The sequence below is a fragment of the Carlito syrichta genome, unplaced genomic scaffold (genome assembly GCF_000164805.1).
Source record: "Carlito syrichta isolate Samal-C Ts95f unplaced genomic scaffold, Tarsius_syrichta-2.0.1 Scaffold145297, whole genome shotgun sequence".
Taxonomy (NCBI): Eukaryota; Metazoa; Chordata; class Mammalia; order Primates; family Tarsiidae; genus Carlito; species Carlito syrichta.
The window spans coordinates 350,526-367,507 of NW_007089393.1; the positions used below are offsets into that span (position 1 = coordinate 350,526).

The window sequence follows — 16,982 nt, forward strand, 5'->3', positions numbered from 1 at the left end:
CAGCTACTTGGAAAGCTGAGGCGGAAGGATTGCCAGAGCCCAGCAGGTCGAGGCTGCGGTAGCCGGGAGCATGCCACTGCACTCCAGTCTGGGTGACAGAGCGAGACTCCAACTCAAAAAACAAATACAGCATATTATAAATATAGTTTAAAGTCCCTCTGTCTTCCTCCCAAATAGATCATCTTCCTTCTCTCAATCAGAAGTATCCATTATTTTGGTTTTCGTATTTATTATTCCATTGATTTATCTCTTTGCTCATGTGTATTTCTAAATAATATTTAGAATAATATTCAGAATTAGTCTCTTTAAAAACATTATTATTATTGTTATTATTTGAGTTGGAGTCTCACTCTGTTGCCCAGACTGGAGTGCAGTGGCTGCTCCCAGCCACCACAGCCTCGCCTGCTGGGCTCCGGCAATCCTTCCACCTCAGTCTTCTGAGGAGCCGGAATTATAGGCATGTGCTACCACGCCCGGCTGATTTTTTGATTTATTGTAGAGATGAGGTCTCACTGCCCAGGCGGGTCTCAAACCCGCGGGCTCAGGCAATCCACTCGCCTCAGCCTCCCAAAGGTGCGGGATGACAGGCTGAGCCACCGAGCCCGGCTAAAAACATTATATTTAAACAACAAACACATGAGTAGCCACCATCCATTGAAAAAATATTATTTAATCAACTATAACTAGGCTTCTACTCCATTATTTGCCAGGAATACGAATTATCAAGGGAGAATAATGACCTCCTAATTGCCAAATTCTTCAGACATCTTTCAGGTTTTATACTTGATCTTCTCTACAGTATTTTAACTTGATCACTCCCCAAGAAACTTGAAACTTTCTCCTTCCTTGGCTTCTACAATCATACATTCCTATGCTTTTGCTCTTTCCAAATACATGTATAGCCCTTCTTCCTCTACCCTTTGTAAGGTCATGCCCCTGGATCACATTCTGAGAACTCTATTCACTCTTTACATTCTGCCAGAATGGCCTAACACATCCCACTGGTGTTATCTACCTTTAGAGTCAGCTCAGACCATTCTTTAACTTCCTACCAGACATCCCTACTTTACCAGATATCTTGTTTTTTTAGAGACAGGGTCTTGATGTGTTGCCCAGGCTGAGGTACAGTGGCTATTCATAGGCATGTCAGTAACGCACTATAGTTTCAAACTCTTCGGCTCAAGTGACCTTCCTGCCTCAATCTGAATAACTAGGATTCCGTGCATGTACCCACCGTGGGTCACTCACATTGAATTTTCATAAAGTAGAACTTTTCTCATCTTTCACCCCTAACCTGCTCTTCTACACATATTCCTCATTTTAGGTCAGGCCATCACCATTCGACATGTATGCTGAGCCAGAATCCTGGGTCTCATGACTCTTCTGCCATTTTTTTTTTAAACTAAAAAATAATTTTTTTTTTGAGTTGGGGGTTCTCACTCTGCTGTCTAGGCTGGAGTGCAGTGGCACAATCATGGCTCACTGCAGCCTCAATCTCCTGGGCTCCGGCAACTCTCTGCCTCAGCCTTCGGAGCAGCTGGGACTACAGGTACATACAATCATACCTGGCTAATTTTTTTACCTTTTGTAGGGACAAGGTCTTGCTATGCTGCCCAGGCTGGTCTTGAACTTCTGGGCTCAACTGATTCTTCTGCCGTGGCTCCTCAAAGTTTTGGGATTACAGGCATGAGTCACCATGCCTGGCCTTTTTTTGTGTATGTGTTAGCGTATTACTCTGTAACTCAGGCTAGAGTGCAGTATGGCATGCTCATCCACCGCAGCCTCAACCTGCTGGGCTGAGGCAATCCTTCCAATTCGGCCTTCCAAGTAGCTGAAACTACAGGCACGTGCCACCATGCCTGGCTAATTTTTTGATTTATTGTAGACACCAGCTCTCACTAAGTTGCCCAGGCTGGTCTTGAACCCCTGGACTCAGTGCTGGGATTACAGTCTTGGCCACCGTGCCCAGCCCTTTTTTTTTTTCCTCACTCTGTGGTCCAGGCTGGAGTGCAGTGGCATGATCATGGCCTACCAAAGCCTTGACCTTCTGGGCCCAAGCAATCCTCCTGCCTCTGCCTCCCAAAGTGCTGGGATTATAGGCATGAGCCAACATGCCTGACCCCTTCCTCCATTCAATTACTAAATGTTTTTTCTTCCTATATACCTTTCATATCAGCCTCTCTCTCTCTCACCCACATATCCCACATTTTACTGCACTGGTTCAGGTCTCCTATGGAAAGCTGCTTAGTCTCATACTGATATTCACAGTCCGTAGTATGCCCTTTGACCTACAGTTGTCCATTTTTCCAAAATGACAGCCAAATCAAGATACTCTCCTGCTTAAAATCTTCAGTGGCTCCCCCTCACCTGCAGAATCTCAATCCTCTGTACACAAGGTCCTCCAAGTTCAGGCCTCTACTTCCGCATCATTATCTCCTTTGCTCCACTGCACTCTAGTCCTATCTAAATACTAGGATTTCCTGGAATCATCATGAGCCTCCTTCACTTTCTTCATGCTATCTTTGTACCCAGAATTCCCTTCCTCTCCCTGGACTGTCTGGAATACTTTCAAGATCTGATTGAAAATGCCCCCTCGCTGGGCTCAGTGGCTCAGCCTGTAATCCTGTGCCTTGGGAGACTGAGGTGAGTGGATTACCTGAGTCTGTGGGTTCAAAACCAGCCTGGGCAATTTGGCGAGACCTCATCTCTACAATAAATCAAAAAATTAGCCAGGTGTGGTAGTACGTGGCTGTGGTTCTAACTATTTGGAAGGTTGAGGTGGAAGGATCACCTGAGCCCAGCAGATCAAGGCTGTGGTGGCCATGAGCGTGCCACTACACTCCAGCCTGGGTGACAGAGTGAGACACCAACTCCAAAAAAAAAAGAAAGCAAAAAAATGACCCCCTCAATGATGCCTCACAACCTAATTACAGATCACTCTCTCTTAATCCCTACTGTTCTTTGGTCATATATTAATTACAGGCCCAATCATACTAAATTCCAATTATGTTTTACATGTCAGTCTCCTCAGCCTCTAGTACATCAAGAAATGCTTGTTCAGTGAATAAACAAATACATGACTGATTACCTCAACATCTAGTCCAAACTGAATGGCAAAACTCTCAGCTTCAGCAAATCTGTGTTTATGAAGTAACCGACTCAATCTGACAAGATGGAAAAGAAATTTTGTTAAACGTTTACTAATCAGAGAATTGAAAATTTTCATTAATGGATAAGGCATAAAGAAAATGGTGAAGTTACCTGTTTTCTGGTAAAGCTTCTGTAAGACATCTGAGTACTAAAACAGAGACAGAGTCTTCTGATAATCTGAAAAAAAGTTTTCATTATAAATTCACTCATCACTTAATATTAATAAGTACATTTTGACGTAGCTATCATATAACTTAACAGATAAAATAAAACATGACCTACTTTGAATCATTTTTACCTCCTTCCAGAAGGTATATGGTATCCTACAATATTAACAAAAATATAATTAATATTCCAATATAAAAGCAACATATTTTATAATAACTAGAGCAATTATTGATTCAGGCAAGAATTACCCATCAAAGGATTTTAAAATCACTGAGGAAGCCAGGCTCGGTGGCTCAGCCTGTAATCCCGTGCTTTGGGAAGCTGAGGTGAGTGGATTGCCTGAGCCCGCGGGTTCGTGACCCTCCTGGGCAAATTGGCGAGACCTCATCTCTACAATAAATCAAAAAACTAGCCGGGGGTGGTAGCACATGCCTGTAGTTCCAGCTACTTGGAAGACTGAGGCAGAAGGATCGCTGGTGGAGGCTGCGGTGGCCGTGAGCAGCCACTGCACTCCAGTCTGGGCGACAGAGTGAGACTCTAACTCAAAAAAAATAAAATTAAAAATAAATTAATTAATTAAATAAAATAAAATCACTGAGAAAAAACACTGATAAAAAGGATATTTCCATGTCTCAATATAATACTAGACTACTTACTTATTATAAAAGGAAAAATCTTTACAAATAGAGAGAAATCTGACAGAGCTGCCATAACTAAGTGATCAAATTTAATATCACCAATGACAAGACAAACAAATAGCATGAGGCTCTTAAGATGACATGGCTAGGAAACAGTATTTCCTAAGCAGTATTTGTATGAAAAAAGCTTAACATGAAATAGTAAGAAAAAGCCGGGTTTGGTGGCTCAGCCTGTAATCCCATGCCTTTGGGAGGCTGAGGTGAGTGGATTGCCTGAGCCCGCGGGTTCGAGACCCGCCTGGGCAGCAAGATCTCATCTCTACAGTAAATCAAAAAAATCACCCGGGCGTGGTAGCGCATGCCTGTAATTCCGGCTATTCGGAAGGCTGAGGCGGAAGGATCGCTGGAGCCCAGCAGGTCGACGCTGAGGTGACCATGATTGTGCCAGTGCACTCCAGTCTGGGCGACAGAGTGAGACTCCACCACAAAAAAAAAAAAAGAAATAGTAAGAAAAATCCAAATAGAGAAACATTCTATAAAACCACAGCATGGGACTCTTCAAAAATGTGCATGTCTAAAAAAACATAGAAGACTAGGGAACTCTTCTAAATTAGACAACCATACGACTGTGACAACTAAATAAGTGATTCTTGATTAGATCCTGGATAAGGAAGAAAATCACTTTAAAGCACTGGCACAGCCGGGCTCGGTGGCTCAGCCGGGCTCGGTGGCTCAGCCTGTAATCCCACGCCTTTGGGAGGCTGAGGTGAGTGGATTGCCTGAGTCCGCGGGTGCGAGACCCGCGTCAGAGTGAGACTCCAACTCAAAAAAAAAAAAAAAAAAAAGCACTGGCATAATTGGTAAAATTTGAATTTGTTAGTTTTACTTCCTAAAAGTATTATATTAATGTAAAATTTTCTGCGTGTAATAATTGCATTGAAGAAAACTTCCCTTTTTTAAGGAGATACGTGTGAAGGAATTCAGGGGTACCAGTAATATCCAACTGGTTGAAAAAAATGTAGTGTGTGTATAAAAGAAATCAAAACAAATACAGTACAAATTTTTTTAAAGAACTCAATTAAACCAGGACAGTGGCTCATGCCTATAATCCCAGCACTCTGGGAGGCAAAGCTAAGGTAGAAGACTGTCAGAGGTCATAGTTTCAAGACGAATCTGGGCAACGTCGCAAGACTTGGTCTCTACAATAAATCAAAAAACAAATTAACCAGGAATGGTGGTACACACCTATAATCCCAGCTACTCAGGACGCTAAGGTGGAAGGATCATCTGAGCCCAGTACATCGATGCTGCGGTAGTGGTGAACACACCACTGCACCCCAGCCTAGGAAACTCTAACTCAAAAAAAAAAAAAAAGACTGAAACTCCCCCTAACTCAAAAAGAAAAAAAACAAAACCATAATTAAATAATATAAATAGGGCGGACTTGGTGGCTCAGCCTGTAATCCCAGCACTTTAGGAGGCTGAGGACAGTTGACTGCCTGAGCCTGCGGGTTCAAGACCAGCTGGGCAACTTCATGAGACCCAGTCTGTAATTCCGGCTATTTGGAAAACTGAGGCAGAAGGATCACTGGAGCACAGCAGGTTGACACTGGGGTGGCTGTGAGCATGCCACTGCACTCCAGCTTGAATGATGGAGTGAGACTCCAACTCAAATAAATAAATAAATAAATAAATAAATAAATAGAGTATATCTCCTCCAACTATCATCTATAATTCCTGCAAAGACACAAGAATGTTAAATAAGTAGATGTCTAAGGTTTCATTTTGTTAGTTTTCTTTTCTTTTTTTAAAATTCAACATGAAGACTGACCTTGGCCTGGCCAATAAATCTATTTGAGGACCCCTGCTAATAGTATAGTTATAGGCTGGGGTCAGTGGCTCAGCCTGTAATCCCAGCAATTTGGGAGGCCGAGGTGAATGGATTGCCTGAGCCTGCGGGTTTGAGACCAGCCTGGGCAATGTGGCGAGACCTGTCGCTACAATAAATCAAAAATTAGCCAGGTGTAGTAGCATGTGCCTATAGTGCCAGTTACTTGGAAAGCTGAGGCGAAAGGATTGCCTGAGCCCAGTGAGTGAGCGTGCCACTGCACTCTAGCCTGGGCAATAGAGTGAGACTCCAACTCAAAAAAAAAAAAAAAATTAGTATAGTTATAAACCTGCCATCTATCCAGCTATCCTACTAGGTTACACTCATGCTTAGCTTATTCTTAAGGTTTTTTTTTTTTAATAAAGTAGTTTAAAATACTCATAAACTTACTGTGCTAATTCCTGTTTGGACTAGAGAAGAAACACTAGATACTTCCAAAGAATACAGTATTTCCATTGTTGGTAATGAATAAACCATGAGGTTTTTCACCTAAGAAAAACAGTACAGCAATGAATTTAGTAGGTCAACATAAACCTACAAGCAAAAAATATCACAATCAAAAGCAGAGATTAAAACATTTGGTACAAAGTCGAATGCAAAAAAAAAACTTATAAACAAAATTGTTTCTGTACTATTTAAATGTTACATATTAAATCATAGGCTAGGCATGATGGCGCACATCTGTAATCCCAGCACTTTGGGAGGCTGAGGTGAGAGGATTGCCAGAGCCCAGGAATTGGAGAATAGTCTGGGCAACTTGGCGAGACCTTGTCTCTACAATAAATAAAAAATTTAACTGGATGTTGTGGTAGGTGCCTATAGTTCCAGCTACTTGGAAGCCTGAGGCAGAAGAATCACCTGAGCCCAGAAGGCCTATGCTGTAGTGGCTGTGAGTGTACCATTGCACTCCAGCCTGGGTGACAGAGTGACAGAGTGAGACTCAAAAAAAAAAAAAATCAGCCAGGTGTGGGAGCACACACCTGTAGTTCCAGGTACTTGTGAAGCTAAGGTAGAAGGATTGTCTGAGCCTAGCAAGTCGAGGTTGCAATAACAGTAACTCTGCCACTGCACTCTAGGCTGGGTGACAGAGTGAGACTCTGACTCAAAAAATAAAAATACCCAGGCCAATGCTGTAATCCCAACATTATGAGAGGTGAGAGGATTGCCTTAGCCTGGGAGTTTGAGACCAGCCCTGACAACTTGGTGAGACCTCGTCTCTACATTAAATTAAAAAAATCAGCTGGGAGTGGTGGCACGTGCCTATAGTTCCAGCTACTCGGAAGGTTGAGGTGGAAGGATCGCGTGCGCCCAGCAGGTCAAGGCTGCGGTGGCCATCAGTGTGTCAGTGTACTCTAGCCTAACAACAGAGTGAGGCTCCAACTCAAAAAATAAATAATAATATAAAACTAAAGAGGGAGCCAAGCATAGTATTTACACCTATAATCCAGCACTTTGGGAAGCCAAGGCAGGAGGACTGTTTGAGCCAAGGAGTTTAAGACCAGCTTGGGCAACATAGTGAGACCCTATCTCTACAAAAAAATTTTAAAAATTAGCCAGGCATGGTGGTGCACACCTGTAGTTCCAGCTACCTGCAAAGCTAAGGCAGAAGGATCACCTGAGTCCAGGAGTTTGATGTTATGGTGAGATATGATCATGCCATAGCCCTCCAGTCTAGGTGACAAAGTGAGTCCTCAATAAAAAATAAAATAAATAAAATATGGAGCCAAATTTTTTTTCTGTGTTTTTAAAACAAGAAAAAAGAGTTCTGCAGGATTATTTCTGATTTGACAAATGTCTGTGTGAACTAAGTGCTGATATGTGAATATTACTTAATGTTTACTTTAGGTCAGACACAGTGGCTCACACCTGTAATCCCAGTACTTTGGGAGGCAGAGGTCAGAGAATTGCCTGAGTCCAGAGGTTCAAGACCAGAGCCGGCAACTTGGTGAGACCTCATTCTAAAATAAATCAAAAAAATTAGCCAGGTGTGGTGTCACACACCTGTAGTTCCAGGTACGTGGAAGACTGAGAAGGAAGGATCACTTGAGCCCAACACATCAAGGTTGTAGTGGCTGTGAGTGCGCCTGGGCGACAGAATGTGACTCAGACTCAAAAAAACCCAAAAAACATTTACTTTTGTGTTAGTTAATGCAATTTCTAGCATATAAGATGGACAAGCATGAAATAAAATTTTCAAATACCTTATCAGCTGTAGCTGTCAGAGCTACTAATTTGAGACTTGTAATCCCTTGCCTAAAAGAGAAAAGAAGCTTTAAGTAAATCAAATAAGCTTTTACATGATAAAAACATACAATGTTAATTTCCATACAATGTAAGTTACAATTGACAAAACAATATAATGTTAATGTCAATTTTAAAAAGTCAGATATGGGGCCATTGCCTTGCTAAGCTATGGTGTGATCATGTGCTCTTTGAGCTATGGCTGGGCCATGTTTCCTGGCTTTGGCTCCCTCGCCTACCTTGGAGAGGTGAATCTCCTCTTTCTCTCTCTTTAATTTACTTTCTAAATAATCTATATTTTCTAATCTAAAAAATAAATAAATAAAAAGTCAAATATGCTTTCCCAATTGCCAAGTACAAACTAAGTTTTAAAAGTAATAAATAAATAAATAAAAGCTAAGTTAAAGTGATGTTTTTGCATAAAAGTTAAAATGGCTTTACATAGAAGACACTGGATTCTTTTTGTGCATGTTTATGGCCCAGACCAACACTGTTTCTACACAATCACCTAGAGGTTCATATTGCCTATTTGCTCCCAATGAATTTGTCAAACAACTAATAGGTCTTTACTCTGCCAGACTGTTTCAGTTGTTTAGAATGTAAAACATAATAAACAATAAGAACAAAACCATCAAGAAACCTGGTGCTAACAAAAGGGAAACTACTACTAGCAACAGTCACAACGTACCACATAACTGATGATGGAGAATCTGCTTCTGTAGTAAGAAGAAACTCCTCTATGTGAAGGGAAGGCCAGTTCCATATGAGAGTTAGAGTGTAAATATCCCATAAACTCAGTACATTCTGCAAGAGACATTTAATTTATATATCTTCTGGATGATTATAAATTTACATTTCAGGACCTATACTTTCATACATACACTCAGATAAAGCATAGTACACAAGATAATAATCCATCCCAGTTAAACCCCTTGTTTTCTTTTTTTTTTTTTTTGAGTTGGAGTCTCACTTTGTTGCCCAGACTAGAGTGCAGTGGCACGCTCCCGGCCACCGCAGCCTCGACCTGCTGGGCTACAGCGATCCTTCTGCCTCAGTCTTCCAAGTAGCTGGAACTACAGGTGTGCGATACCACACCCAGCTAATTTTTGATTTACTGTATAGATGAGGTCTTGCCAAGTTGCCCAGGCAGATCTTGAACCCGCGGGCTCAGACAATCCACTCACCTCGGCCTCCCAAAGCGCTGGGATTACAGGCTGAGCCACCAAGCCCGGCTAAACCCCTTATTTTCTAAGGTTGGTATCACTTTTGTTACTAAATATAATGTCAAGTAAAAAAATTGAAGAAGAAATAGTAGAAACATACATCAGTATCAAGAACAAAAAGTAGGCTGTCTATCAGCTGGAATTTCTTTGCACCTATAAAAGAGAAAGTAAAATGTCTAAGAATCTTATTTTAGTGTTTTATACATTCATATTTAAACAGTAAACTAACAGGAAAGACAGAATTACATTTAAATTAAAAGTTTTCATTTTCATTTATGAGGACAAATGATCAAACTAATCAGGCTTATTTCAAAGAGTGGTATGGTAAAACGGCCCATATGCTAGCTTAAATATGAAAATTAAAACTTACCAATAGTTATCAAAAGTAGTTTCTTTAACTTATTTTACCTTTAATAATTTCTGTGTCAATAAGGTTCTTCACTGTCATTCCATTCTTAGAAGAATCTAGTTCCCACTTTGAGAATGCACAATTACCAGTTCCCTAGAAAAGTGAAAATAGTATATCATTTGCAAATTTAGTTCTTAGACGCTAGATATGTCTCAAGGTAGAAACATGTAACTTGTACATATTTCCAATTTCAAAATATATTTACATATTTAAGTTGAAGTAGCCTTTATCTCTCACTTCCTTTATTAGTTTCAAAAGAGAATGAAATTAACAGTGAACTGTTAATATTCATTGTTGTCATATGAATATTTACATATGAATATTTAAGTAGGCATGTTCAGATAGCTAGCCCTAAAGACATAAAGTGAACTAAAACCTCTTCCAGTATGATAATGTAAATATTAAAATTATAATGTAAATATAGCCTAATTGAGTATTTTCATCAAAATTCCAGAAATATTTGAACAAATATTAATTTTAAGTTATTTGAAATCCTGGTGAAATATTAAACTAGATATGTACAATGTGGAAATATTACTGCTCCTTAGCATATAATATAAATTTGGCAAGTAAAAAATGTTGTAAAGTTTTTCGTCTATTCCTTAAACATAACATTAGATCTTTCTTCCCCAAAATTCAAAGAATTTATGATCATAGTTACTGGAAGTGACATATAAACAATAAAATGTTACTTTTCATATTTAACAACAGACATTATATAGCAATGTAAAAAAAGTGCATAGTAAAAAAGTATACACAATGATGGAAACAAATGAATTGTATTTCTCTATATATGTTCCTGTCCGGTTTCCATTTCACTAATAACATATGCTTGCAAGTGGCCTAGCCAGCCAAGACTAAGAATAATGTAGAATCACTTATGAAGTAGGGATTAAATTAAAGACTTTTTACTTTTTAGGTCCACTCTCTAATATTAAGGTTCTTAAGATGAATTATTTCAAGATTAAAGAGATTTGTGAGCCTGGATAGGAAAAAATGTACATCTTTATTTTCACTGGTATCTATTTGAAACTTAGAATTTCTTTCACATATAAGCATAGGAAAAGCAAAAAAAAGTCAAAAATGTTAGAATCAGCAGTACCTATGTGTTGCCAGTAGTAATTACACTTCCTACTAGATTTACTATGACCACTTTAATTTTGAAGTAGTAATATGTAAGCAAGATTTCAAGCCAACTGCAATAGTGTGATATATTTTTGTTAAGTCTGTGATTTCTATTAGTGACAATATCACAGGTATTGTTATGACTGTGAAATTTTTGGTTTTGTTTTTTATTGTTTTTGCCCACTCTCACAATTTAAAGAAATGTTATTTCAGGTAGAAACTAGAGAAAATAAAGATATAATATTATTACTATTTTTTTTTTTGAGTCGGATTCTCACTCTGTCCAGGCTGGAGTGCAGTGGCACGCTTATGGTCACTGCAACCCTGACCTGTTGGACTCAGGTGATTCTTCCACCTCAGTCTTCCAAATAGCTGAAACTACAGGCATGTGCCACCACATCTGGCTAATTTTTTTATTTATTGTAGAGATGAGTCTTGAACCCAAGGGCTTGGGTAATCCTCTCAACTCGGCCTCCCAAAGTGCTGGGATTATAGGTGTGAGTCACAGTGCCGGGCCAAGATATATTTTTTACAAGACAGAAACTCAGATTTACTTAATTCTATAATTTATAACTATAAATTTTATAAATTATAATTTTATAATTCCCCTGTTTCTGTTAAAACTAATTTATAATTTAACCAAATCACTAATATTCCAGTGAGGAAACACTTCAGACAACAAAAATAAAATTTTATAAAAAGAATTACCCCAATTATCACAGGGATGTCACTCGCTAAATCTCCAGCCACAAGACTGAGACAACCAAGACTGTGATAATTTGCAGTAGAAATAAAACTGGACTTGATTTGTCCTTGTAACTGCAAAATTAAAAAATAAAGATGTTACATACATATTTATGCTTCACAAACATCAGTTATAAGCATATTTTAAAACAGAAATATCGTGAAAGTGTTTTATCAAGGTAATTCCTAAAATAACAACCAGTAGAACAATTATATACAGAACACTCTCCTACAATTACAATAAATGCAATTTTCAAAAATTAGTTTTCAAATTAAGGTTGGGGGGTTCTCACTCTGTCACCCAGGTTAAAGTGCAAGGGCACAATCTCAGCTCACTGCAACCTTGACCTCGTGGCCTCAAGTGAGGCCTCTGCCTCAGTCTCTCAAGTAGCTGGGAATATAAGTGTGCCACCAAGCATGGCTAATTTTTAAATTTTTCTGTAGAGACAAGGCCTCCCTGTGTTGCCCAGGCTAGCCTCAAACTCCTGGGCTCAAGCAATCATCCCACCTCAGCATCCCAAAGTGCTAGGATTACAGGCATTAGCCATAGCACCTGGTCTAAATGTAATTTTTAAGAGGACAATATGGTTTTGTTTTCTTACCTCTTTTGCTCTACTGAAGTCTACATTCTCAATGGCTGTATTAAAAAGAAAACAGGCAAAATTTATAGTATTAATCTATAAAATAATATAAGTCACTTCATTTGTGTCAAAGTGAAATTAAATCCAATCTAGTTCAAGGAACACTGGTTAGAATCAATAAGACAGTGCTGACTTTTCATTTTTGTCCCCAACCAATGACATAAACTGCCAGTCCTGTTCTATGCTTCTCCTCAACACATTTCTTCCTACTAAGGGGTTCTTCTCCGTTCTCCAACTCTCTTACTTCTATCCATGCTCTGAAATCTTCCATATAAAGTTTCCATCACTTCTTACTGTGCTTTGTAATAGCTCTTTTACTTATCTAGTTCCTTCATTTAACTATGGAAAACAATGTAACTTAAATCATATATGCAGGACCTAGGACACTGATATTTTTTAAATGCTTACTCCCAATCAATCCTCAAAAAGTGTCACCTGGCTCAGAGGGACATATGGTCCACACTATTCAACACACATTATAGATTATTGCTCTGTACTATTAAGACTTGTATAGTCATGTCCATTTCCAGGTATATTCACTCCATCAAAAAGCAATTATTGGCTGGGTGTGGTAGCTCACACCTATAATCCTAGCATGTTGGGAGGTCAAGGTGAAAGGATTGCCTGAGCCGTCAGGTTCAAGACCAGCCTGGGCAACTTGGTGAGACCTCATCTCTACACTAAGTCAAAAAAATTAGCCGGGTGCAGTGACATATGCCTGTGGTCCCAGCTACTTGGAAGGCTGAAGTAGAAGGATCACCTGAGCACAGCAGGTCAAGGCTGTGGTGGCCTTGAGTGTGCCACCACACTCCAGCCTGGGAGACAGAGCGAGACTCTGACTCCAAAAAAAAAAAGCAATTACTATTCTGTTAGTGTATGCTTGGCTCCCCATCTAAGCAATAAACTCCTTGAAGGCTATACTCAAATTATACTCTTGCAACTCTAACAGAGGAGAATAAGTGTACTCTAAATACTTAAAAGTATATTCGGTATCATTGAATACAATTAAGCTAAAAAAGTTTTTTAGAGAGAATATATAGAAATTTACTAATTAATAAAACTAATAAATATTGCTGCAAATCGACAGTAAGAATATGATAGATTTACTTACCTTGTTGAATTTTTAAAAGCTGAAGGTTTGTAATTAAAAAAAATCCATTGTTTGTAAGAAGCAGCATATAATAGGTTCCTATTAAAATAAAGTCAAAATTGGTTTCTCTAAAAGGCTCATGGATATAAAATCTAACCCAGTATCTGGAACTAGCTTAAAAATGTGTCAATTTGCTCATTTAAATTCCAGTCAACAAATAATATAGTAATGATACAGATAAAGTTTATTTACAAAGAATTAGTAAGTTATTGCAAAAACAATGTTAACACCTTTGCAACTTATATTTTTTTTTAAAAAAACCTCACTTGCCAAAAAAAAAAAAAAAATCCCAAATATACCAAAATAAGTTAGGATCAAGATAACACTTACTTAAACTGAAATATGATAAATATGCTGAGACCCACAAAAACATGTTAAAAGAATATAATGTCTTAGCTGGATATGGTAGCTCATGCCTATAATCCCAACACTTTGGGAGGTGAGAGGATTGCCAGAGCCCAGGGATTCAAGACCAGTCTGGGCAACTTGGCGAGACCTCGTCTCTACAATAAACCAAAAAATTAACCAGGCATTGTGGTGCTCACCTGTGGTTCCAGCTACTAGGAAGGCTGAGGCGAAAGGATCACCTGAGCCCAGCAGGTTGAGGCTGTGTGAGTGTGAGTGTGCCACTGCACTCCAGCCTGAACAATAATAAGACTCTGATTCAAAAAAAAGAAATAAAGAATATAATGTCTCCTTGGTAATATATATAGAACTATAAACTATAAAAATTAGTTTTTAGGAAACATACATATGTAAATTTCTGAAAACAACAAATTAAAAAATTTTTCTTATAACAATCTAAATTGTATTAATAGAAAAAATTCAGCTCTGTAGAATTTATGCAATTTATTAACCACAAATTTGAATCTTTGGTTGTGTATTAGTCAGGTGTCATTAAAAAAAAACTCAAAAAACCTTACCTTCATTTGAACCCTCTTTCTCAATGACAAGATTCCGGTAAGTACACTGATTTTCCTCATTAGCTTTCTGAACAAAAGCCTAATTGCAAATTAATTCCAAATGATAAGATTAAACATAAAAATATATAATAAAGGATAATATGTTTCAAAGTCTAGAGTTATCACTTATCATTAGCAATAATTCGGCCTATATTCCAAACATTTGTTATACAATGAAAAACTATTAGCCAGGCTGTAATCCCATGCTTTGGGAGGCTGAGGTGAGTGGATTGCCTAAGCCTTCGGGTTCAAGACCTGCCTGGGCAACTTGGGAGACCTCATCTCTACAATAAATCAAAAAATTAGCTGGGCGTGGTAGCGCACGCCAGTAGTTCCACCTACTTGGAAGGCTGAGGCGGAAGGATTGGTGGAGCCCAAGCAGGTCGAGACTGCAGTGGCCAGGAGTGGTCACTGCACTCCAGTCTGGGCAACAAAGTGAGACTCCAACTCAAAAAAAAGAAAGAAAGAAAAACTATTTAGGACAAGCATACTGAAACCTTCAAAGCTTAATATTTCAATTTTGCATTCACTGCATTTGTTTCTGAGACATGATTCTTAAATTTTTAGAAATTTTTTAGAGATGGGATCTTGGTCTGTCAATCAAGCTGGAGTGCAGTGGTACGCTCAAAGCTCACTGCAGCTCCCAACTTCTGGGCTCAGGAGATAATCTTGCCTCAGCCTCCCTCAAACTCAGCTGATATTTTCACTTTTTTGTAAAGATGGGGTTTCATTATGTCGCCAAGCTGGTCTCAAACTCCTGGCCTCAAGCTATTCTCCTGCCTCAGCCTCCCAAAGTGCTAGGATTATGGGTGTAAGGCACAAGCCAGGCCTAAAATTTTTTTGTAGGACTAGTCAAATACAATAGTGAGAGGAGGAAGATTCTTAAATTTTAAAAAACATTCCTTTAAAAAACATTAGGTAATGGTTTGCTAATGTTTTAGTTGTCTAAGAGACTATTTACAATTTAAATAATGAAAATGAAAACTATAACAAGATCTTACATTAGTGAGTAATGTTTGCTTTGATGTTACATGAATAAGATGTAAGTTGCCACTTCTCTCACCAACCAAAAGAAATTTTCCTTCTTGACATAGGCCAACTACATCCACTTCAGTATCTGGAAATTTCAAAACAAAATTATAAGATGCCTTCAAAAATGCTTCTTATGCAGATTTTGTTGTTAAAAAGTCCTAAATACTGCAACAAAAGTGTGATCAAAGTAAAAAGAATGCTACTGATTTTTATTTAGTTAACAAATATTTACTGAACATTTATTATATACTAAGCATTGTTCTAGGCCTTTTCTATGTATCTAAGACCACTGGCATGAAGCTCAAACTTCCACTAGCTTGGAGCTCAAATTTTTAAGGCAGAAATAGACAATAAACAATTAGAATAATAAAATTATAGGAAGTGTAAGAAGGTGATAAATGTTCTAGGAAAAAAAGAGTAGAACCGAGTAAGGGAACTCAGAAGAACTATACATTTTGCAGTATTAATTAGAAAGCTCAGGGAAGAATTAAAAGAGGTAAAGAAATTAGCCAAATAAGAAGGAAGAGCATCCAGACAGTGGGCACAACTCATGCAAGCAAGTGAAAGCATGCCTATTGTGTTCATGCAACAGCAAGAAGTCCAAGGTAAGAGAAAGTAAAGCAGAGAGGAGGGCAAGAGAAAAATCAATACACGTCACTGGCCTGTGAACCAACATTATTCAGTAGCAGTATCCTTTTTTTTTTTTTGAGTTGGAGTCTCACTCTGTCAACCAGACTAGAGTGCAGTGACCGCTCCTGGTCACTGCAGCCTTGACCTGCTGGGCTCCAGCAATCCAACTGACTCAGCCTTCCAAGTCGCTGGAACTACAGACATGCGCTACCACGCCCGGCTGATTTTTTATTTATTTATTTTTTTTATTTTTATTTTTATTTTTTTGAGTTGGAGTCTCACTCTGTCACCCAGACTGGAGTGCAGTGGCCGCTTCCGGTCACCGCAGCCTCGACCTGCCGGGCTCTGGCGATCCTTCCGCCTCAGCCTTCCGAGTAGCTGAAACTACAGGCGCGCGCTACCACGCCCGGCTGATTTTGATTTTATTGTAGAGATGAGGTCTCGTTTGACCAGGCGGGTCTCGAACCCGTGGGCTCAGGCAATCCACTCACCACAGCCTCCCAAAGCGCTGGGATTGCAGGCTGAGCCACCGAGCCCGGCAAGCTTGGGATCTTTTAAACACAAAACTTATCTATAGCTGGCAGATATTGGGTGAGGTTTCTCAGGATAGGCAAGTCAGGAAGTGCCTAAATGGCAATTTTTTTTCCCCTGGTGGGCTATTTTAAAAACAATTTGCATGTATACAATTTGATTTTAGCACCAGTGGGCTTTGAGCTAGTAAGTCTCATCCTGTAGTAAAGAATAAACAACGTAGCAGCCAATACATAGAGGCCATCTTTTGAATTCATTTCTGTAGCAGTGATACTCCCAATTGTGTGGATCAGAAATTCCATTAGATTACAGAGAGTGACTCGTATCTCCTCCTTGTTGTTTGTGTCTCATCAGGCAAAACTGCATCACTGGGCTTCACATAATTGAAGATGATTTGAAGGCTGCACAGGAGTTCAGTTCTGGCTGTTAGGCTGACTCCTTGGGTCCTCC

General features: G+C 39.1%; 1 protein-coding gene across 1 annotated transcript in view; it reads right to left on the bottom strand.

Annotated features, from left to right (window-relative positions):
- KNTC1 (kinetochore associated 1) overlaps positions 1-16,982 on the bottom strand; it is a 102,679-nt gene that overhangs the window by 78,724 nt on the left and 6,973 nt on the right. The window contains exons 3-15 of the mRNA XM_008050409.2: positions 15,341-15,456; positions 14,301-14,379; positions 13,339-13,416; positions 12,189-12,223; positions 11,551-11,661; positions 9,717-9,810; positions 9,409-9,461; positions 8,774-8,889; positions 8,046-8,097; positions 6,235-6,333; positions 3,433-3,473; positions 3,262-3,327; positions 3,089-3,164 (exon numbers count right to left, since the gene is read on the bottom strand). Coding sequence (XP_008048600.1) covers positions 3,089-3,164; positions 3,262-3,327; positions 3,433-3,473; positions 6,235-6,333; positions 8,046-8,097; positions 8,774-8,889; positions 9,409-9,461; positions 9,717-9,810; positions 11,551-11,661; positions 12,189-12,223; positions 13,339-13,416; positions 14,301-14,379; positions 15,341-15,456 — 1,016 coding nt within the window. The remainder of the gene's footprint in view (positions 1-3,088; positions 3,165-3,261; positions 3,328-3,432; positions 3,474-6,234; positions 6,334-8,045; positions 8,098-8,773; positions 8,890-9,408; positions 9,462-9,716; positions 9,811-11,550; positions 11,662-12,188; positions 12,224-13,338; positions 13,417-14,300; positions 14,380-15,340; positions 15,457-16,982) is intronic.